A 23,926-nucleotide genomic window follows, 5' to 3' on the forward strand; every position below is an offset into this window, starting at 1 on the left:
CATTTGGGAAGGGTCCTTTTTTTCCAGTTCAAACATCCGAGTGATCTGTATCAAGCTCTGAATGAATCACCCACCTCCCGTGGCAGGGCAGTCCACCTCGGCCACAAACCCAGCTGCCATGTACGTGTGGTCTGTGTCCAGTCTCCACTCTGTTCCATGGGTTAGTGTGTCCATGGGCTGGTGTGTCCACGGCTTGGTGTGTCCGTGGGCTGGTGTGTCCACGGGCTGGTGTGTCTAGCCTCGCACAAACACCACATTGTTTTCATTTCTGTGCTTTATAGCGTATTCCAATGCCTGATAGTATAAATCCCTTTCATCGTTCTTCCAAATTGTCTTCACTATTTTGGGTCTTTGACATTTCCATGTACATTTTGGAATCAGCTTGACAGTTCACACACAAACACACACTGAAAACCTGCTGGAACTTTAATGGGATTGTATTGGGCCTACAGATCCACTGGGTGAGAGCTGATATCTCCACACACATGGTATCCCCTCCATGGTTTAGATGATCCACTGGGTGAGAGCTGACATCTCCATAAGCACAGTATCCCCTCCATGGTTTAGGTCATCTGTCATTTCTCTCAGTAATGTGGCATGGTTTTTAATGTAGAGGACTTAAACCGCTCTTCACAGAATTTTTAGAAGAAATTTATTTATTGTAATAAATTTATTATGTCAGTTTTTAAATTTCCTCTCCAAACTGTCTTTTGCCAGCATACACAACGTCTTCTTGTCTGGTGACCTGTCCTGCCGCATTCACTGATGAATTCTAACAGCACGCTGCAGATGCGTTCGGATTTTCCATGGACATAATCACGCCGTCTGCGAAACAGTTTCTTCTCAATCCTACTCCTTTTTTTTTCATGCCATACTGCATTGGATACGACTTCTGGCACAATGGGGAACAGAAACAATAGTACTAGATGCCCCAGTTTTACCCTCTATCTTAGGAGAAAAGATTTTAACATCTCCTCAGTAAGTATAACGTTAACTCTAGGGTTTTTGAAGATACCTTCTGGCAGATTAAAGGCATTCCTATCTATTCCTAGTTTGCCAAGAGTTTTTTAGCCTCCTTGAGTGTTGAATTTTATCAAGTGCTTTTTTCCATCTGTTGAAATGACCTGTACAGATTTCCTCACTTATTCTATATTATGTGGTGAATCACACCCAGACTCTGAATGCAAGTCAATCCTGCATCCCTACAATAAACCCCACTTTATAATGATGTATCATCCTTTTACATATTGCTAGATTGAAGTTACTAATATTTAGGATTTTTGTTTCTACGTTCATAAGAGAGACTGGCATGTTATTTTCCTTCCTGTGATCCTTGTAAGAATGTGGAATCAAGGTACTGGGGCCTCATGAGGCAGGGAAGGTGTGCTTCCTCCTGCCGTATCCTCTGTAACAGTGTGTGTAAACTGCTGCTAGCTACTGCTCAAATATGGGACTGAATTCACCCATACAGCTATTGAGGTCTAGAGTTTTCTTTGTGGGATATTTTTAAATTATGGATTTAACTTTTTAATAAATATTAAACATCCCAGATTTTCTGTACCTCTTGGTAAATTATAGTTTTCTAAAAAAAAAGTTTCCTGTAAGTTGTCAAATTTATCCATGTTTTTAACGTCCCTACATTTTTCTTTTTTTAATGTGTAGGACTGGTAATGATCTATCCATTTTCATTCTGATACTGGCAATCTGTATTTTCTCTTTGTATCTTGATTAATCTTGTAGGGGTTTCACAATCCTTTCAAAGAGCCAATTCTTTTGGCTTTGCTAACTTGCCTACTGAACATCTGTTTTATATTTCGTTAATTTCTGCCTTAGTAATTGCATATATTCCTACATAATGCTTACTCAGTCTGCCTTCGACATGTATGTTACCTCTCTGATGATGTGAGGATGTCATGACACTTTAACACTATTTGCCTCCCCTCTGTCTGCTGGGCCATTTTGTCAATAACACACACCTGACCATATCTGAAGCCCACCAGTCCTCATCATCACCGTTCCACGGTTGATGTTAACCTGGGCGCAGCCGCATCAACTGTTTCCAGTGTCCCTTACTCCCTCCTCCAGATGCGCTTCCCTTTGAAATCACTCCTTTTCCACGTGGAGGGGGTTCTGTGGATGAGCAGTTCTCTCGTTTTTGTGTCTCTAAAACTGTTTTCACTTCACCTTTATTTCTGAAGCGTGTCTTCCCCAGGGTGCAGCTGGAGATTATTTTTCTCATGCATTTTGAAGGCACACTTCCACTGTCTTCTGGATTCCATCGTTTCTTCTAAGAAAGTCAGGTGTCAGTCTTCTCACTTTAAAAATCATGTGACTTTTTTCTCTGACTTTCATGTGCTCTTAACATCTTTTTCTAGTTTGAATCTGCTTTTCTAAGATTTTATTTTTGTCTTTGGTTTTCCAATTTTTGTCTTGCTATGACCAAGGGTGTTTTTTTTGTTGTTTTTTTATTTTGTTTTTTGTTTTTTTGTTTTTGAGACAGAGTCTTGCTTTGTCCCCCAGGCTGGAGTGCAATGGCATGCTCTCAGCTCACTGCAACCTCCATCATCCAGGTTCAAGTGATTCTAGTGCCTCAGCCTCCTGAGTAGCTGGGATTACAGGCGCCCGACACCACACCCACCAAAAATTATGTATTTTTAGTAGAGACGGGGTTTCACCATGTTGCTCAGGCTGGACTCAAACTCCTGACCTCAAGTGATCCACCTGCCTCAGCCTCCCAAAGTGCTGGGATTATAGGCGTGAGCCACCGCACCCGGCCAAGGGTGTTTTTTTTGTGTGTTTTTTTTTTTAATTTGAGACAGAGTTTCACTCTTGTTGCTCAGGCTGGAGTGCAATGACACAATCTTGGCTCACCGCAACCTCCGCCTTCCAGATTCAAGCAATTCTCCTGCCTCAGCCTCCCTAGTCTTTATTTTTTTTATTTGAGATGGAGTTTCACTCATTGCCCAGGCTGGAGTGCAATGGCACAATCTCGGCTCACCACAACCTCTGCCTCCTGCATTCAAGCAATTCTCCTGCTTCAGCCTCCTGAGTAGCTGGGATTACAGGCATGTGCCACCACGCCTGGCTAATTTTGTATTTTTAGTAGAGACGGGGTTTCTCCATGTTGGTCAGGCTGGTCTTGAACTCCCAACCTCAGGTGATCCGCCTGCCTCGGCCTCCCAAAGTGCTGGGGTTACAGGCGTGAGTCACCGCGCCCAGCAAGGGTGGTTTTTTAAAAGGAGAAATTTATCTATTCATAGAGCTTCTTGAATCTGTGACTTGAAGTATTTGGACAGTTTTGGAAAACTCTCAACTGGTACCTCTTCGAATATTATTTCTGTCCATTTTCTCTCTTTCCTGTTCATCTAGGACTCTATATTCTTTAGATTTTCTATCATTTTTTATTTTGTGTTTCAATATAAGTTTTCTTATGCCCTGCCTTCTAATTCACTAATCCTTTTTTCTGCTTTGTCTACATGGAGATTTAGCTAACCCACTAAATTCTTAATTTTAGTTAAGGTATTCTTCAATACTAGAACTCCCTTTGTAAAATAAAATGTAAGTTCTCTGGTAAAAGTCTCTACCGTTTACTATTTCCGTTCACATGTTAATAAGACAGACTGAGTATCCCTCATCCGGAATGCTTAGGACCAGAAGTATTTCAGATTTTGAACTTGTTTTCAGATTTTGGATTTTTTCTTCAGATTTTGGAATATCTGCATTGTACTTATGGGATGAACATTCCTCATCAAAAATCCAAAAACCTAAACGTTCCAATGAGCATTTCCCTTGTGCGTCAGGTTGGCTCAACGAGTTTCAGATTTTGGAGCATTCTGGATTTTGGAGTTTTAAATTAGGGATGCGCAATCTGTAAGCTGAGTGTCCAACCAACTATTTGAATATCTGCATCACCTGTTGGTCAGTTTCTACTTCCTGTTTTTCCTAGGCTTTAGTCATTGGATCCTGTTACCTGTGATGCCTAATGACTTTGGCTTAAATCCCAAACACTGTATGAAAAATTGCAGAGATTCTTGATGATGGAATTGTCCTCTGTCTTTGGAGAGACAGCACAGACATGATTCCAGGCTATGCTTTAGGTTTGGTTGGTCGGGGCTGGTCTATTTCTGGTTTACCTTCATCTCTCATGGTCTCAAGAGGAACTTGTGTTTACAAGAATCCCTCCTTCTGGGTGGGCCTTAAAATCCAACTTCCGTCTTCTTAGTACTCTGAGGGTACTCCGATTTCCGTTCAGCTTTTCCTGTAAAGTACTTGTTGCTTGACTTCTTAGACTCTCACATCACGCACACACCAGCGAATATGGATCAGCAAAAGCCTGCCTCAAGGGGAAAACAGACTGAGCGCTGCAATCCCCTTGTGCTCCAGGGTTTTATTCCTAAGGGTCCCGAACTCTAATTTTTGTCTCTCCAGCCCAGTAAGACCACTAAAGCTATAAGCCACCACTGCTGTTCAGTCTTGGTAAGCTGAGACACAAGCTGGCAAATGTCCTGGGGGTGAGAAGGCAGTGATGACGAGTCTGAGTGATCTGGGAATGGGTGCCCCTCTAGGCCTGGCTCCCAGCTGCTCCGATGCTTCCCCCATGTTGGATCCATGTGTGTCTGCATGTCTGCGTCTATCTGCGTGTCTCTAGGTGTCTATCTGCATGTGTCTAAATGTCTGTGTTCATCTGCATGTGTCTGCGTGTCTGTGTTTATCTGTGTCTCTGTGTGTCTGTTTATCCGCGTGTGTCTGTGTGGCTGTTTATCTGTGTCTTTGCGTGTCTGTTTATCTGTGTCTCTGCGTGTTTATCTGCATGTCTACATGTCTGTGTTTATCTGCATGTGTCCATGTCTGTGCTTATCCGTGTCTCTGCGTGTTTATCTGCATGTGTCTACATGTCTATCTGCATGTTTGTCTGCATCTGTTTACCTATGTCTCTTCATGTCTGCATGTCTATCTGCGTGTCTGCATGTCTGTTTATCTGCACGTGTCTGCATGTGTTTGTCTGTTTATCTCTGTCTCTGTGTGTTTATCTGCATGTGTCTACATGTCTGTGTTTATCTGCATGGGTCTGCATGTCTGTGTTTATCTGCATGTCTGCATGTCTGTGTTTACCTGTATGTGTCTACATGTCTGTGTTTATCTGCATGGGTCTGCATGTCTGTGTTTATCTGCATGGGTCTGCATGTCTGTGTTTATCTGCATGTGTCTACATGTCTGTGTTTATCTGCATGGGTCTGCATGTCTGTGTTTATCTGCATGGGTCTGCATGTCTGTGTTTATCTGCATGTGTCTGCATGTCTGTGTTTATCTGCATGGGTCTGCATGTCTGTGTTTATCTGCATGGGTCTGCATGTCTGTGTTTATCTGCATGTGTCTGCGCATCTGTGTTTACCTGTATGTGTCTCTGCGCGTCTGTTTATCTGCATGTGTCTCTGTGTGTCTATCTGTGTCTCTGTCTGTCTCTGTCTCTGCAAGTCTCTGCATGTCTGTGTCTCTGTGTCTATCTCTGTGCATCTGTGTTTATCTGTGTGTCTGCATGTCTGTGTGCATTTTTCTGTGTGCACATGCCTGTGTTTTTTTGCTTTTGTTTTTGAGACAGAATCTCACTCTGTCACCCAGGCTAGAATGCAGTGGTGTGATCTCAGCTCACTGGAACCTCAGCCCTGTCTCCCGGGTTCAAGCAATTCTCCTGCCTCAGCCTCCCATGTAGCTGGGATGACAGGTGCTCACCACCACGCCTAGCTAATTTTTGTGTTTTTAGTAGAGACGGGGTTTCTCCATGTTGGCCACGCTGGGTCTCGAACTCCTGACCTCAGGTGATCTGCCCACCTTGGCCTCCCGAAGTGCTGGGATTCCAGGTGTGAGCCACCGCGCCCGGCCGTGTGTGTGTGTTTTAACCCAGGTTTTACAGTGGTTCTCAGCAGGAGGGCTGGTCTGACCGGTGAGTCCTGCCCAGCACATGGAACCATCCACAGTCATTCTTTGGGAGCTGAGCCCTTGTCAGGCACTGTGCCAGGGCCCGAAGGTCAAAATGCCCATGTTTTCAAGGCTGTGCCTCAGGGCGCCCCTCAGATGAGACCCCTGCCCTTGGCCCTCCCCGCCCTTCCATGGAGCACAGATGGCAGCGGATTCTGGGCTGTCCCCTAACAGCCACTAACCATGGTCAGTACTCGGCACCCACCTGTTTACTGCCCCTCTGTGCCACGGGAAGCAGCGCTCTGGACTTTTCTGCAATTTTCTGTTGAAAAAAGGACAAGAGAAGAAAAACAGGAATAGCAAAAAAGGTGGGGAAGGGAGAAGAAATGGTCAGCTGAGTGCAGGGCTCTGGACGACAGTGCAGCAAAACACGCCTGCCCCTCCCGGGAGAGGCTGCTGGGGCCGGGGCTAAGCTCTGCCAGCAAGTCACTGGAAGGCCTCTGTCCACGCATGGGAGCTCTCTGGGACCCAGTTTCCTCACCTGTCAGAGCAGGGTGAGGCCTGTTCTTCCTGCTTCCCCAGAGCTACTGTGGGTCAGCTCTTGAGGGTAAATGTCCTCTAGGACACATGCCCTGAGGCACAGTCTGGATCCTGGCTGCCTGGAGACTGTCTGTAAGGATGACCCCCTTCTCTACCTTTAGGGATGGGGCTGCACCAGGCCCACAGGGACAAGACAGCCATGAGGGTGCTCCGGGAACCGAGGCCCACCCCACCTGGCCTGCAGGCCCCCGCTGCCCCCGCAGCACCTCACCTTCTGCACCACTCCGTAGCACTGAATGGCATCCGAGAGCTGGGTTTTCAGCCGGTCCAGCTGAGGATGCTCCTGCTGCAGAGAGGGTACAGATGGCACGGCATACCACCCACACCTCCTCCCACACCCATGTCCCACCTTCCCACACTCAGAATGGGACTTGCCATCAACTACTTCCCCCCCGTGTCACCGTCGTCTCCACAGGCACAGCCAGGGTCCCCAGGGACACCATCACCACAAAATCCGGCGCAGGGGTCACCACCTGCCAGAGCCAGGAGCTACTCAAGGCACATAAACCTGGCCCCACACCACCTCCGCGAGAAGCACTGTGACTTCTCTTCCACAGCGCAGGACACTGTGGCCCTGAGTCCCGAGTGGCTTGTCTGTGGTCACATAGGTGGCGGGGCCACTGCCAGAACCATTCCCCTCCCCAGCATCTCGCCTGTACCTGGGCTCCCCGTGGCCTCCAGGGTCCACCAACCCCAGTTCCTTCCTGCTGGGACGTTCGCCACCACACCTCAGCGCCCACCAGGCACCTGCTTCAGAGCTGGAGCTGGAGAAGCACTGAGCCAGGGTGGGGCTGGACAAGCAACCCTGGGGCCAGCCTCACTGCTCTGGCTCACCGTGGAACCCACAGCTTCCTTCCAGCACCCACCCCATGGCTATCAGAGGATTGGAGAGAGCCAAGGCTAAGGTGGGCTGGTCTGGGGTAAACCTCTGATGGCCGAGGGGCACTGGGAGCAGCCTATCACAGCCTTCACCTCTCCCCACAATCGAAGGCACTATATCTCATCGAAGCGTCCATGGCCCACAAAGTCAAAGATGTGGTAGGCACTGACTGTGCGCCCATCAAGCCGCGTGAAGGAGCCATTCGCTTCACGAGGAAACGGCCTGCATGGACCACCCACCCCTCCTCTCACCCCACAGAAAGACCTCTCAGAATCGCAACCCTCCACCATGTGGGGTCTTGCTCACACCTCACGTAAGTGCAGTGCCTCCCGTAAGAGGTACCCAGCGTGTATTCTTGGATGAATGAGTAAATGAATAAGTGACCCAGGCACACCCGAGTCAGAGAATGAAGAACAAAGCTACAGAGGAAGAGGTCAGACACAGGCATCAATGCTGGTCATGACGCTGCTGACATCACTGCCCGAGGGCACAGGCCAGGGCAGCACCCAGTCCCCACAGAGTGGTCCCCGCAGGGCAGCCATGGCTATGAGGAGTGAGCCATGCATGGAGAGGTTCCAGGCCACTCAGCACGAAGCTCCCAGTGTTCCTGTCATCTGCCTTTAGGGAGACTCTGGCCACCCCATCACTGGACAGGGGGCTGCTGCCTCTGTCACAGGTTTTTAGTATAACTAACTTTTGAACTGGTTCTACTTATTTAAGTACAAGTTTTATTACTGTATAATTTAGATCTGATAAAATTTACCCGCTTTAAGTATAGAGTTCAGTAACTCTTAGTTGTACAGCCACCCCACAACCCAGTTTCAGAACATTCCCATCACCCCAGAAAGGGCCCTGCGCCTGCCTGCAGGCACCCCAAAACCAACCCCTGCTCCTGCCTGCAGGCACCCCAAAACCAACCCCTGCTCCCGCCTGCAGGCACCCCAAAACCAACCCCTGCTCCCGCCTGCAGGCACCCCAAAACCAACCCCTGCTCCCGCCTGCAGGCACCCCAAAACAAACCCCTGCTCTCGCCTGCAGGCACCCCAAAACCAACCCCTGCTCCCGCCTGCAGGCACCCCAAAACAAACCCCTGCTCCCGCCTGCAGGCACCCCAAAACTAACCCCTGCTCCCGCCTGCAGGCACCCCAAAACCAACCCCTGCTCCCGCCTGCAGGCACCCCAAAGCAAACCCCTGCTCCCGCCTGCAGGCACCCCAAAACTAACCCCTGCTCCTGCCTGCAGGCACCCCAAAACCAACCCCTGCTCCCGCCTGCAGGCACCCCAAAACCAACCCCTGCTCCTGCCTGCAGGCACCCCAAAACCAACCCCTGCTCCCAACCCCGACAACTGCTCGTCGACTTTTGGTCTCCAGAGATTGCATTTTCTGGATGTTTCACACAAACAGAACCATACACTGTGTGTTTTCTTGAGTGGGGGCATGCAGTCTTCGGGCCCCACCACATTGTGGCCTGCCTGACTCTCCGCTCCTCACTGCTGACCACACCCAACGCAGCACTGGCCACGTCACGTGCATTTTCCACAGGGAGGGTGGCATGCGTTTCCCCTGCGGGACTGGCTGATCCATGCTGCTGGCTCTGCAGCAGGCCGAACTTGCAACCTCAGCCCTCCCAAAGCAGTGAGAGCAGCTATGGGCAGCACCTATGGCAGGGACACGTTGGCATCTTGCTCACACTGTACACATGAAGCGGGTGCGGGCCAGCAGCTCACACTGTACGCATGAAGCGGGTGCGGGCCAGCAGCTCACACTGTACACATGAAGCAGGTGCGGACAGCAGCTCACACTGTACACATGAAGCGAGTGCGGGCCAGCAGATCACACTGTACACATGAAGCAGGTGCGGACAGCAGCTCACACTGTAAGCATGAAGCGAGTGCGGGCCAGCGGCTCACACTGTGTGCATGAAGTGGGTGTGGGCCAGCAGGCTGCAGCTTGCTGACTCCTGCCCCGTAAAATCTTGGGGTTCAGCAGTATTTAATCTTTTGTCACAAATACCCTCCAATCTTCAGCAACTGGGCACTGACCTGGTGTGATGGAGCGGAGGGTGTGGGGACGGTTAGAAGTGGGGACAGGGCCAGGCGTGGTGGCTCACGCCTGTAATCCCAGCACTTTGGGAGGTAGAGGTGGGCGGATCACTTGAGGCCGGGAGTTTGAGACCAGCCTGAGCAACATGGTGAAACCCCACCTCTACTAAAAACACAAAAATTAGCTGGGCATGGTGACGGGAGCCTGTAATCTCAGGTACTCAGGAGGCTGAGGCATGAGAATCACCTGAATCCAGGGGGCAGAAGCTGCAGTGAGCCGAGATCATGCCACTGCACTCCAGCCTGGGAGACAGAGCAAGACTCCGTCTCAAAGCAACAAAAAAAATTGGGGACAGGGTGGAGACGAGGGAACGGCCCTGGGGCAGCTGAGCCAGGACGGTGGTGATGGCTGAGGCAGTGGGTGTGCTGATGGCCACCGCCATGGCCATATGTCTGGCCTGAGGCCCATGCATCTGGTAAGGCGCCAGGGTAGGTGAGGGGATAGGGAGGGTGCACGTGCGGGTGGCTGATGCAGCAGGGGGGCAGGGGATACAGAGCAGGGGAGAGGATGGTGAAACAAACAATGGTGGACCATCAGCTTCCAGTAAGGCCTGGCCAGGAAGACCCAGGGTGCTCCTGTCCCCACTACTGCATAAGCCAAGGACAGCAAGAGTCTGGGTGGCCACACCAGCTCCCGGCACGTGGTCAGCACACGGCTGCTGCCCGAATGACTGAACACAGGTTCTGAGCCATGGAGCCACGTGAGGCTGGGTGCCAGGCCAGTCTGTGTCCATCCACACGTCAGCCTCCCTGTATCCTGCCTTGTGTGACATCCCCGCTCCCATCACAGGCACAGGGGTCCGTTCCTCTCCTCCCTCCCAGCCCCAGACCCCAGGAACATACCGGGGAGGAGCTGAGCAGCAGCTCGGCCATCTGCTTCACGGAGCTGGCGCTGGCTGCAATGGTCTTGTTGGTCTCCTGCTGCACCGTGTGCCTGGGGGCCGAGAAGGAGCCAGGAGCGAAGGCAGGGGAGGAAGGCAGCAGAGAGCAAGGGCCCAGAAGGGCGCAGCAAGCAGGGACACATGGGCCGAGTGGGGGAGACAGAGACAGACAGATGGACAGGCGGAGAGAGAGCCGAGAGACACACAGAGACAGAGAAAACAGCAGAGAGGAAAACAAAAGTATGGAAAGGGTAGCAAACAGAAAGAGGCAAAGACTCAGAGAAAGAGAGAAGGGAACAGAGACGAGAGCAGCAGTGAGTCCCACAGAGAAAGAGGAGGGGGCCCAAGAGCCAGGACAGGGAGGGACAGGCAGACACCCAGCAAGAGACAATGGGGGCAGAAAGGCAGGCAGAGAGGATGGCGCAGGTAAGCTCTGGCTGGGGTGGGTGGCCCAGCCAGCCAGAACGGTGGCAGCCGGGCCCCACCAATCAGCCACTGTGAGGACCACCTTGCTCTCCCGCTGCAACCACCCCCAAATACCCCACAGACAGGAGGCTGAGCCACGGGCCCTCCCTGCAAAGAGGCCCCTCTCGGGGTCAGCTCTCCTCGGAAAGCCAGCAGGAGAATCAAGGCAACAGCGCCATGGCCCAGGGAGGCCAGCAGTCCTCACTCCCCTGCACACCTCTGAGGGGCCCCGGGTGAGACGGTTCTCACACCCAGACCCAGTGAGACACAAGGAGGCCAGGACAGTCCCAGGTTACAGTTCCAAGCATGACCTTGAAAGCAACTGGGAAGACCAGCCCATCTCCCACTTGGGGTTCGCCACCCCCGTCCCTCGAGAAAGAAGCACCAGGGCAACGGTACCCCAGACCGGCCGCAGGCACACACACCAAGTGCAGGGAGGACCCTGGCCTGGTGGAAACTGGGGAGCCTCAGTGACCCTTTCAAGTACAGGCCAAATGGCCCTGCAGGCCCCTCAGGCATCATCCAGGGGGGCCAACATGTGGGAGCAGGCCTGGCACCACCACTCCAGGCCAAGCCTACAGGAGCAGGGCCCACCTCCTGATACCCACCCTGGGCGGGCAGAGCCTGTGGCACACAGAGGAGTAAGACTGCCCCCCAGAACAGGCACCTACCAGGCTGGAGAGGGTGTGGGCCAAGGAGGGCAAGGAGCCATAAGGTTACCACAGACTAGGCGGGAACCGCGGGGACAGAAGCTTTCTTCCCCGGGGCCTTGGTCAGGGCCGCGTCTTCCTGGCATCTGAGGCTCTGGAGAGCCACCAGGGCCTCCAGCTCCCAAACACGCTCTTCGGCCAACCACTGGCTTAACACTGTGAGAAGAATGCAGAAGCAGAGTGCCCCTCACCCCCGCTCCCACCAGTCCCCTCCTCACCCTGCGCTGCCACGCAGCCTCCTGTCCCTCTCCCTGGGCTGCCACTCGGCCTCCCGTCCCTGGCCCACTCACCACTGCATCCCCTCACATTTTGTGCACAGCAGGCCTGGGCAATTCTGCTAAAGACAGTTCAGATCTTGCCAGACCAAACCTCAGCTCACCAACAGCTCCACATCTTATTCCGGTCAAAGCCAAAGTCCCTCTAGCGCTGCACTAGGCCCACGCGGGCGGCCTCCTGCACCTGCAACTTCACCTCCCCACACCGCCCTCCTGCACCTCCGACTTCACCTCCCCATACTGCCCTCCTGCACCTCCGACTTCACCTCCCCACACCGCCCTCCTGCACCTCCGACTTCACCTCCCCACACCGCCCCTGGGCTCTAGGCCTACGTGGGCAGCCTCCTGCACCTGCAACTTCACCTCCCCACACCGCCCCTGAGTTCAGTTCACTCCTGGCCCACGGGTCTCTGCTGCTCCTGAATGAGCCGGACAAATCCCTGCCTTAACACTTTCCTAGGCCAGATGCAGACAACCAAGCCCTAGCTGCTGATCCAGGAGCAGCTGTCTGTGGTCACGCTGCCACCGTGGGCAACGCCCCCAGCACCAACACCTGCCCAGATAACTCCCCTGGGAGGGCCAGGCAGGTCACGGCTCACACTCTTCTCTGCCCTGCGCTGACCTCTCCACTCCTCTAGACTCCCATGTGGCAGGGGCTCTCACTCATGCCCCACTGAAACACCCTCGTGCAGCCATCAGTGCTGGAACGAAGGCAGCCCGTTTCCTGTATGCGGTGGGTCAGGCTTTTCTCTTTCCAGGCAGGATCTCGTCTCATTTGTGCCTCCCTCACAGGCTGTTAGCACCATGCAGGATCAAAGTGAACAAGGCCTCCTTACCCAACCTGGCAACACCCCAGGCATCAGATCACCCTGCCAAGTCCATCGTGGGAACAGGAGGTTGCCAACCAGAAAACCCAAGACATGATGAAGGGAGTGGGGAATGAGAGCCGCCAGTCAAGGAAGGGCAGCCAGGCGGAAGGGCACTGCAGAGGGGCCACCTTCCATGATGCTCGTCCCAATAAAAGGCCCAGAGGAGACCTCCACTTACAGCCATGGTACCAGGCAGTACCTCCTACCTCAAACAAGCAGAAAACACATTTTAAACACACACACACACAAAGCTAAGGGATGCAGCTAAAACAGTACTTACAAGGAAATTACTGCTTTAAAGTCTTATATTAGAAAAGAGAAAAGAATAAAATCAATGTCCAGAAAGTCCACCTAAAGAAACCAGCAAATTAAACACAAAGGAAGTAGAAGAGAGATAATAAAGGTAAGTTCAATAATTAATAAAATAGCAAACAGACCAATAATAGAAACAATAAAATAAAAAAGCATTCAAAACATTACACAACTCTGCCTAGGCAGGTCAAGAGGAAAAAACCACACTTGCAAATTACCAAGATCAAGAATGAAAGAGTGAACCTGACAACAGATCCAACATTAAAAGAACATTAAGGAAATACAAATCATATCAGGCCCATAAATTCAACAACTAAGATGAAACAGAAAAATTCCTTAAAAGACATGAATTATATCAAAACTGACTCAAAAAGAAATAGAAAACCTAAATAGCTCTATATGTATGGCAATAAGTAAACTTGTGCTTAAAAACATTGCTGCAAATACACAGGCATGACAGGCTTCAATATCAGTATCACACAATCCCCTAGAAAACAGAGAGGAGACACACATCGTATGAGGCTCACACTACCCTGATAACAGAACCCAAACAGAGAATCTAAAGGAAAAAAACCCATATATCACTCACAAACCCAGCAGCAAAAACCTTCAATACAATTTTAGAAAAACAAATTCAACAATATATGAAAGAGATAGTACACCATGACCGAGAGGCATTTACCCAAAGGATACAAGGTTGGTTCAACACTCAAAACAGCCGTGAGTGTATTTCTCATATCAACAGAGCAAATTTAACAAGGAGAAAAACATCTTAATAAATTATGCAGAAAAAGCATGTGACAAAATTCAACACTCATTTTAGACTAAAACTTCCTTTAGTTTAGTTCCTAGTTTCCTTAACTAGAAAAAAGAAGGGGACTCCCTCAACCTGATACAGAGAGCCTGTTAAATAAAAAACAAAACAAACATCTAGGATACTTACAGCAAAAGACGGAATGCTTCCCTGTAAGATGGGGAACAAGGCAGGTATGCGTGCTTTCACTACTTTTACTCCTCATACTATAAGTTTACCCATGAATAAGGAGGAAAGAACTAAGAAGCATAAAGATTGAAAATGAAGAGTAAAACTGTCTTCGGTCATACAGACGTGTACATCTAGATAGAAAATCCCAAGGAATCCACAAAGAAGCTCCAGGAACTAATCAGCGAGTGAATCTATGCAGGTCACAAGATACACGGAAGTACACGGAAGTCACTTATATTTCTATGGAGTTGCAGCCAGCAAGAGGAGAGGAACACAAATAAGAGAAAGGCCAGCCTGGCTGTGTCCGTGGGCTGGACGATGACACTGTTATGGAAGTCCAGCTTGGCCATGCCTGTGGGTTGGGCGACGATGTTGTTATGAAAGGCCGGCCTGGCCGTGTCCATGGGCTGGATTATATTGTTATGAAAGGCCGGCCTGGCCGTGTCCATGGGCTGGATTATATTGTTATGAAAGGCCGGCCTGGCCATGTCCATGGGCTGGATTATATTGTTATGAAAGGCTGGCCTTACCGTGTCCATGGGCTGGACAACAATAACTGTTACGAAAGGCCTGCCTGGCCGTGTCTGTGGGCTGGATGACGATATTGTTATGATGCCAGTTCTTTAATTTATCCACAGATTCAAGGTAATCCCAAAAAATTATAGAAAGCTTTTTTTTTTAAAGAAATAGTAATTGACAAGCTGATTCTAAAATGTATACTGACTTACAAAGGGGCATGAGAGGAGGAGACGCGTTTGGGCAGCACGGGAGGCAGCACCAGCGTGGTGGGCTGAACACCGTGGCATGGGGCGGGCGAGGCGAGGGACAGCTCATGGCCACCTCCTGGGTCTCCAGAGTGGACGGTGAGCCATTGGGGAGTCTCTGGAACTTCTGCCTCTCACCAAAGTATGAGAGACATCCTAAAGACGCACTTTCAGGCAGACTCCTGCTGGCATGGGGAGGCCTCGGGGGGGCAATGGGGCAGCAAGGCTGAGTGTGGGTCCCACTGGAAGGGGCTATTCCGGGAAATGGCGACTCCAATCTGAGGCTGGACACTGCTCCAAAGGCCGAGGTGCCTCAGCAAGGGCAACAGAGCAACCCAGGACCAGCAGGGCACTTGGCCCAAAGACACGGGAGCTCACACTGTCAGAGCCAGGGAGTCGCCATCCTCACTAGAGAATGGACTGATGATGTCAGCATTCCCACTCGCCATCACGAGGCAGTTGCCACAACAGCAATTAGAGCGCCCCTCCCGCTTGTGTCTCACTTACCCATCCATCCTCACGGCCACCGAGGGAGGGGGTCCCACTCCGTCACCGTAGCATGCATGGCTTGGGGAACAGCAGTGGATCGAGTGCAGGGAGACGGATGAGACTGCACCTGTCTTATGACCCCAACACCACAGCAAAGCCCATGTCAGTGAACCTGTGACCCTCACCTGCCCTGGACTGCTTCAGCCAGGAGCCAAGTGAGGCAGAGAAAGCTGGAAACGCTAGCTGTACATTGAGAGAGCGGGCCCATCTCTCCACATCCAATGTGCGTTACAGATGCAATGCATAGAACCGTAACACCCATTTGTTGCCTCAAGAGAAGCTGGCCTGAGATTGAATCTGATGCATCAGCAGAGCCAAAAGAAACCAAGTGAACTGGAGGCTTCATCAAACTGCACCTGAAGCCCCACGACCGCTTTACAAAACCTACGTATCCCCACAAAGCCAGCTCTGCACGGTTTTGGTGAAAGGCCAGCCAGGCAGCTACAGGGTCCAGGAAACCCAACCCGAGCATCCCTCTCCCAGCACTCCTGTGCGAGGCCTGCACAGCTGCCGGCTCGGTGGCTCCTGCACCACCAGCCAGGTGGTGCCATTGCTACCAGCCCTCAGGTGACTGAGGAGTCCGTGAGGCCTGCCTGTGGGGTGTGTCACCTAAGGCCCATTTGCCCTAGCGCCCTGCCCTAGTCTGCCGGGGCCGGAACCGACCTGAGTACGGAGGCTCTCTCATTTGCTTGTCATTATTTCAGATGTCGTTCAGAAGCACCTCATGTCCTGCATATCTCATACCTGCTCATTTACTCCCATGACCACCTGTGTTTTACAGACGAAGACACAAGGCCCTGAGTCACAAAAGCACCTGCAGGCCGGAGCTAGTGAGCCGGAGTGGGCAGAGGTAGGGTCAGGACCAGCCCAGGCTCCCTGGCACCGGGCCCTGAGCTCTCCCAGCCTCCATGCCAGCTCCCAGGTGACACACTCGCCCTGGAAGACACCCTGCTGCCCGCTCCAGACTCAAGTGGTTAATCGGCGCTCCCGCCCCTCTGCCCGTGTTCCTGGAGAATGCGGCACCCCTGCCAGTCCCTTGGCTGAGGGGGCTGTGGGAAGAGCCTGTGGCTGGGCTGCTTTGATTTCCTGGTTCCTGCCCCTTCCCAGTTGCCTGTCCTAGACCTGGCAATGCCCCAGGAGTGACTCCATGTAGACCACGGATCAGCTTCATGAGCGGTTGACGCCCAAGTCAACACAACGCAGTGGTGTTGGCGCACAGACCCAGGGACCACCCACAGTGGAGGAGGTGGCCAGGGCGAGTGGACCGGCAAGGCCTGGAGTGAGAGGGCCTGGAAGTGAGGCCAGCAGAGGGCAGCGCAGGCAGAAGCCTGAGGCTGTGGGGCTGGAGGACGTGGTGTGGCCATGAGACAGGTCTACAGTCGTGAGGGTCATGCTGGGCGGACCTGAAAGGCCACAGCCCAGACTTTGGGTTTTACTTTACTGGGAGGGAGGCCACTGGAGCATCCTGAGCAGGAACCAGTGTGATCAGATCCACATTTTTAAAGATCACTTTGAGCTCTGCATAGAGAAACCACTGTCGGGGGCAAGACTGGGGAGGGGAGGCCAAGAGGAGACAGTGCAGGAGCCCCGGGCCAAGGCCGGGCCTGGACCAGGAGGTGGAGAGGAGCGAGAGAAGTGCGGGGACAGGGGGCAGCGTAAGAGGAGTGGACAGGCCAGCCCGTGACCAGTGAGGGCAGGGGTGGGGTGGGGTCCTGGGGGTCCCTTCCTTGGCCTGGGACTGACAGGGAGACCCCAGGTCAGTCCAGAAGGAACCTAAGTTAGCAGGCGAGAAGGTGGCAGGGCTGGAGGGACACCTGCGGTTCTGAGGCCCCACTGAGGAGGAATTCTGAGCTGTGGGATATGCAGTACCACCAAGAGAGGGGAGGAGGTCAGAGAGGAAAAGAAGCTGGAGCAGATGGATGAGGAACCAGCACCAACGAAGGGGAGGGCACCGGAGAGCATGAGATGGATGAGGAACCAGCAACAGCAAAGGGGAGGGCCCCGGAGAGCATGAGATGGATGAGGAACCAGCACCAGCAAAGGGGAGGTCCCCAGAGAGCATGAGACGGATGAGGAACCAGCACCAGCAAAGGCCAGGGCACCTGAGAGCATGAGACAGATGGGGAACCAGCACCAGCAAAGGGGAGGGCCCCAGAGAGCATGAGATGGATGAGGAACCAGCACCAGTGAAGGGGAGGGCCCCAGAGAGCATGAGACGGATGAGGAACCAGCACCAGTGAAGGGGGGGGCCCCAGAGAGCATGAGACGGATGAGGAACCAGCACCAGCAAAGGGGAGGGCCCCAGAGAGCATGAGACGGATGAGGAACCAGCACCAGCAAAGGGGAGGGCCCCAGAGAGCATGAGATGGATGAGGAACCAGCACCAGTGAAGGGAAGGGCCCCAGAGAGCATGAGATGGATGAGGAACCAGCACCAGTGAAGGGAAGGGCCCCAGAGAGCATGAGATGGATGAGGAACCAGCACCAGTGAAGGGGGGGGCCCCAGAGAGCATGAGACGGATGAGGAACCAAAACCAGTGAAGGGGGGGGCCCCAGAGAGCATGAGACGGATGAGGAACCAGCACCAGCAAAGGCCAGGGCACCAGAGAGCATGAGACGGATGAGGAACCAGCACCAGCGAAGGCCCTGGGAAGCATGGGCTGCACAGCGGGAGAAAACTTCTAGAAGGAATAAACTCAATAGTAAAAAGAAAAATACCCGATCAGGACATGGGCAAAGGATCTGAATAGACATTCCTTCCAAGAAGATATACAAATGGCCAACAAGCAGATGAAAAGATGCTTGAAGCCTTCAATTACCAGGAAAATGCAAATGAGATCACCACAAGACCCCACTTCGCACCCACTAGGATAGCCACATCCAAAAGACATCTAACAACAAGTGCTGGCAGTGAGGTGGGGAGACAGGAACCCTCCAACACTGCTGGCGGGGGTGTAAAATGGGGCAGCCACTTTGGAAAATCTGGCAGTTCCTCAAAGGGTTAGACAAAGAGCCATGGTATAACCCAGCAAGTCCCATCCTGGGGATATATCCAAGACAGGTGAAAATCTACACCCACATAAACACCTACCGCAAACATTCACCGCAGCTTTATTCATCGTGGTCAAAATGAAGTCACCCAAATGCCCACCAGCTGGTGAATGGGTCTGTCCTTACAGCAAGACAGAGGGGTGCAGTTCTGCACAAGCTGGTGAATGGGTCTGTCCTCACAGTGGGACAGAGAGGGGGCAGTTCTATCAGCTGGCGAATGGGTCCGTCCTTACAGTGGGAGGGGGGCATGGTTCTGTACCAGCTGGCAAATGGGTGCATCATCACAGTGGGACTGAGGGGCATGGTTCTGCACAAGCTGGTGAATGGGTCCACCCTTACAGAGGGACAGAAGGGTGCAATTCTGCACCAGCTGGCAAATGGGTCTGTCCCTACATACGGAGGGCACTGTGAGCCCTCTCTGGCCCCCTCACAGAGCCCTCCATCGGCCACTCCAGGGGGTCAGCTCTTCACACCCTGCTGGCTACCCCTCTGCCACAGGGACTTGCCTTCAATCAAGTGGGATGGGATGAACCGCACACATGGATCATGGTCCTGCCCTGCTTAAGCTCTCGCTGCAGGAGGCAGGGCTGTTAGGACTAAGCCCCTGAAAGAGCTGCCAAGCGCGGGCCCACGGTGCTGAATGATCGTCATCCAGGGCTCCTTGAGCCCTTCTGGTGCTGATTCTGACATGCAAATCCCAGGCCGGGAAGGAGAGCACATCTCACGCGGAGCATCAGCCCAGCTCACCCAGACCCCACTCCCATCGCTGCATGCGGGGCAGTGGGCCAGCAGACTCTCAGCAGCCACCTCTAATGCATCCCCACCAGGGCCACCCAACCTACAGCCTCACCACACTGGGGAGGTGAGAGGGAGGCATGGCTGCGTGCCCAGGCAGATCAGAGAACGCGGCCCACGGGAAGAAGTCCAAAAGCCCCAAGGGGAGCGAGTCCTCTGTGCCACTGTGGAAAGTAAAAAATTTCCTCTTCAAAGTTTCCCTTCTTACTAAAGAATATATCGTAAGTGTTAGAAATAACAGTTAAAAAAAAAAAAAAACTAACTTCCTTCAAGCCTCCTTGCTTTTATACTAATAACTCTTTGTTAAGCCCTATCCTATGTAGCTGTTAGATATAAGGGAATAAGTACATCCTATGTCCTTGTACTTTAACCAAGATATTTGTTCTAAACATGCTCAAGCATGTCCCAGCTCACAGCCTATGTGCCCTCCTTATTTGGAAATGTTATTACTTTTCTAAGTTCTTTTGCAAGCAGCTTCCTCTTTTCCTTTTGTTCTCCATTACCTTTACCTGTTCAGGAAAGTTTTAAGTTGTTAGCCAATCAGGTCTAAAGGATCCAATGCATAAGGAATAAATATTCTTGCCTTTCTTTGTTCAACTGTGCTCTCGTGGCAGGACTGCTAACAGGCAGCACCCCTTCTGCAGAAAGTAAAATTGCCTTGCTGAGAAAATTCTTTGTCTGAGCGCTAGTTCTTCTTTTTGGCATCAAGGAACGAGCATTTCTGACAGCCACACACCAGGGGGTGCGCCGGCCCACACACCATCTCCAGATCGTGACGGCCCCCAGGGTGGAAGGGAATAGAGCCCAGACAGGAATTGCGAGAGCCAAGTTGCCACTGAGCCCCACCCACGGGATCACAACGTGGCCACTGGACTCCAGTGTGGGGGCCTGTGACAGGGAGGCCCGGGCGGGGGTCCGCACACAGGTGACAGAATGACCTGGCCACACCGGCCTTGCATGGGATCAGAGAAATGGGCCCCACCTGGTGAGGTTTTTCTGAAGCTGAATGTATTCAGGTGGAAGGACCACCCTCCCTCCTGAGACTGGGTCCCTCCTACGCTGCAGGGCTGGAAAGTCTTTTCCCTGATGAAATGATGGTGGCCATGGATGAAGGTATATTCTTTAAATGTCCTTAGTTGGCGACTTCATCAATGTGGAGGAAATACAGAACTGGCAACCATGTTGGTCTCAAAAGTTATTTTTAAATGTTAACAGTCCATGATATGGGAGCATCAGAGGGGCCATAGAAGCCTCTAGATAAACCATGACAAGCAGGCTAGGCCCACAGCCGGCCATGCAGGGAGGGTCGGAAAAGCAGTAAGGCGAGAGTATCCAGACCTGAGAGCTAAGGCCAGCCCAGGGGAGAGCCAAGGTGCCAGGATACTCAGTCCTCAGACCAGGACAGTCTCCTACTCCACACTGGGGCCCCCTCTCCTCTCCAAGGCCCACAGCGAGTGGTGTCGGTCTTCAGCTAACCAGGCTGAGTGGCCCAGGATGCGCACATGAGGGCCAGGGTCCTGAAGTGCCCATCCCACCTGGCCCTTGTGACCTAACCCAGGAGTCAGGCAGCGGCACAAAGATCTAAACGCAACAGCTTCGCTGGGAACTCTGCTCACCACACTGAAGAAATGGGAGAGCCACAGACCCGGCCCAGAGTTACACAAGTTATGTGCATCAACAGGGCCCTCTGAGAGGCTACGCGTTTCCTGAGCCAGAGCACCCCAGAGCCCAGGTGTGACCAGCAGGTCCACAGTCCCTCGCTGAGCTCTGACTCTGCGAATATGCGTGGGTGTGAGGAAGGCTGGCAGGGAATATCGACATGCGAACAGCGGTTCCCAGGCATCCTGTGTCCAAATTCCCTATCACGAGCCTACGTCACTATCACATCAGAAAACAGTAAGTTTCAGCTTTATAAAAGAGCTTAAAAAAAAAAAAAAGCTAAGAATAGAATTGCCCTGAACATCTGCAAAGGGTGTTCCACAGCTGGTGCGTGAGGCTGTGTGGCATGGCGCCTGTGGATTTTGAATGGAGCCGCTGTGAGGAGGAGCAGAGACTCCAGCACCCTCCACCCCTGTGGGAGCCGTGGCCCCCCCAGCCTCCTCAGTTGTGGCCCTTTCAGGGTGCAAGGCTGGTGTGGCCACCAGTTCTGCACAGGGGAGTCTGAGGACAATGTCCCAATGCAGTGGCCTGGGGCTGACTGGGGTCCTTGGGGCTGTGGGCATCCTGCTCACTGCAGGGCGGGACACAGGCCAGCACAGGAGGTCACAGCAGCAAGTGCAGTGGGGGCCAGCTGGAGGGCAAAGGTATAGACTGCTAGCGTCCCCTCGGACCCCAGAGTGCCACTCTAACCACATCCAGGGCAGATGCTCCCTTCCCTCCCCTCCCCAGCCCAACCAGGGCTCCGGCTTAGCAGACAGCACCCGAGGCACCTCTCCCCAACCCAGACCAGCCCAACCCAGGGCAGGCCACTGGGCACCCCTCGAGGAAAGTCCAGTGGGAGCCCGCCAAGGCTCAGCTCCCTGAAAGGGCAGAAGCAAGATCGGACGCCCCACTCCAACCTAGCCCATGGCTGTGCAAATGGCACATCTGTGTCAACCTCCTGTGTCACCTCCTGTGTCCACAGCTGAGCAGGCCCCAACAGGGAGCCTTTAGACGTGGCAAAGACACATTTGGAGCATATTGGCAGGGAAAAGTGTGTGCCAGCAGGCATGCACCCCCTGACCTTAGCACACGCATGCGCGTGTCTGGGGCATGCACAGGTGCACCTGGGCTTCTAGGTTGGGGCGGGGTGCACCTGCGTGCCCTGTGGAGGGCACCTGCAGGCTGAGGGCCCAGTCTCAGGTTCACAGCACTGACTAGGCTTATCCGCAGTTGCGTGTGCATATGTGCGCACATGTGTGTCCCGGCAGCTGTGGGCAAGCAGCTGTATGGACAAAGCCCCTGTGCACAGGAGGACCACACTCCCGCCCCTGCCCCCCAATGTGCACCATGCCCAGGCACGGAGATGCCGTGGCCCACACACTCACAGGCTGTCCCGAAGCTCCTGCGTGTCACTCGGTGTCCCTAAGGACTGAAGGCTCCGCTCCAAGGAGGTTACTGCCCGAGAGAAGAGGGACAGGGTGAGGACAGAAGGAGCTTCCCTGCCCCTATACTCCACATGGGTGGCCCCATTACAGCCCAGGCAGGGTGAGCAGAGCCCAGGGACCAGTGCCTGAGCCAGGACAGACCACCTAAGTGGCCTGGAGGCCAGGGCCTACACTGCCTCAGCATAAGGTCACGCCCGCCAGGACCCCTCCCCAGCTGGCCTGCGACAGGCGCTCAGGCCCACGTGCAGCTCAGGGGCTCTAAGGAGCTGCCTCCAGCAGTCTTGCCCTGGCTCTGTCCACCCTGCTCCCCTCGCCCCGTCCCCTGCCCCTCCACTGGCCATCTGGGACGTGGCTCTCATCCCTGCTCTCAGCCTCAGTGACCTCTGGTCTGCACGTCTGAGAGGCCCTGGTATGCTCCTTCCTCCACTGGGCTCCATCCAGATCACACACAAGGTGTGGAGAAGGAGCAGCGTGGGGTCAGGGAGAGGAGCCGGCAGAGGGCAGGGGGCAGCAGGCAGGAGCAGCCAGCGGGAGCAGCCCAGCCCTTGCTCCTTCCCACCCACGAAACCCAGGACTGCACCGCAGGATGGCCTGAGGGGGGAAGCCATATAGCACCCTCGCCTCCCATGTCGCATCAGTGGTCCAGGGCGCCTGGATGGAGGGGTAGGCCCGGGCCAGACGCAGACTCACCACTGGAGTTGATTCGGGAGATGTTGGCAGATGTGTTCTGGAACAGCTCCTGGAGGTTGCGCGGATCAACCTGGGTGGCTGGGAGAAGACAGGGAGGAGGAAAGAACACAGGCTGAGGGTGAAGCCTGCGGGCCCAGCTCTGCTAACCGCTCTGGGCAATTCCCAGAGGCAGGGACCCGAGAGGCGGCAGAGTGGCCCTGAACCCCTCTCACTGCCTTTGCAGCTTGGCCACCCTGGGGTCAGGGCTGGACACCCGTGCCTGCCTTCACAGAACCCACAAGCTGGAAGGAAGGAGAGAGGAAGGCAGGGGGTGGTCCCTCAGAAAGGCTGTACCCTGAGCTCCCGTACACCGCAGCAGCTGGCATGTGTGCCCGGAAGCTACGAGCACCTGCATGTGGAGGCTCAGAGCAGCATCACTAAGAGTCAAAGCACAGCCCCGCTGATGAAGCAACAGAAACAAGGTCCAGCTCTGCGCCGGCAGCTCAGCATTGGAAACAGAAACACTGGTTTCCACACAATGCAGGTGAGCCCTGAGCGCAGCACGCACGGAGACGAAAGCCAGCAGGAAAAGGCCACACACTGCACGGTTCCACACATCTACCATGTCGGAACAGACCAATCCTAGGACAGAGCCAGGGCAGGGCAGTGAGAGGGAGGAATGGGCATGACTGCTGATGGGTACGGGGGTCCTTTTGGGGTTGATGAAAACGTTTTAGAATTAGAAAGTGGTGCCTGCCCGCCCTCCAGCCAGCAGCCCCGGGGGTTACACAGAGGAGCAGAGGAGCAGAGCGCATATCCAGAGAAGCTCCTGAAGAGCACTCCCAGCTCCCAGCAGCTTGATTGCTACCAGCCCACACTCGGAGAGAGGGCTGGTGTCCAAGAGACACTGGGGAAAGGACAGCCATACGGGGCCTGTGTGCAAGGAAACTCCAGGCACGCAACACGGTGACTCTCAGAAATACTGCTCAGAAGCCAGAGCGCACGGGGCAAAGGTCC

General features: G+C 53.5%; 2 protein-coding genes across 17 annotated transcripts in view; both read right to left on the bottom strand.

Annotated features, from left to right (window-relative positions):
* TSNARE1 (t-SNARE domain containing 1) overlaps positions 1 to 23,926 on the bottom strand; it is a 136,138-nt gene that overhangs the window by 40,237 nt on the left and 71,975 nt on the right. For 9 of the 16 annotated variants that reach the window (XM_063643611.1, XM_063643609.1, XM_063643602.1 and 6 more), the window contains 5 exons: positions 22,931 to 23,008; positions 22,181 to 22,250; positions 10,343 to 10,433; positions 6,728 to 6,802; positions 6,182 to 6,238 (listed from right to left, as the gene is read on the bottom strand). In XM_063643611.1, coding sequence (XP_063499681.1) covers positions 6,182 to 6,238; positions 6,728 to 6,802; positions 10,343 to 10,433; positions 22,181 to 22,250; positions 22,931 to 23,008 — 371 coding nt within the window. Of the gene's footprint in view, positions 1 to 6,181; positions 6,239 to 6,727; positions 6,803 to 10,342; positions 10,434 to 11,516; positions 11,712 to 22,180; positions 22,251 to 22,930; positions 23,009 to 23,926 lie in introns of all 16 variants that reach the window. The other 7 variants (XM_063643607.1, XM_063643605.1, XM_063643603.1 and 4 more) reach the window with 2 other exon arrangements.
* On the bottom strand, positions 11,734 to 21,374 carry LOC134737260 (uncharacterized). Its single transcript, XM_063643615.1, has 2 exons — positions 12,194 to 21,374; positions 11,734 to 12,131 (listed from the first exon to the last, which is right to left on the bottom strand). The coding sequence occupies exon 1, from the start codon at positions 17,963 to 17,965 to the stop codon at positions 16,742 to 16,744; it is 1,224 nt and encodes a 407-aa protein (XP_063499685.1). The 5' UTR covers positions 17,966 to 21,374; the 3' UTR covers positions 11,734 to 12,131; positions 12,194 to 16,741.

Source organism: Symphalangus syndactylus, chromosome 7 (genome assembly GCF_028878055.3).
Source record: "Symphalangus syndactylus isolate Jambi chromosome 7, NHGRI_mSymSyn1-v2.1_pri, whole genome shotgun sequence".
NCBI classification, from domain to species: domain Eukaryota; kingdom Metazoa; phylum Chordata; class Mammalia; order Primates; family Hylobatidae; genus Symphalangus; species Symphalangus syndactylus.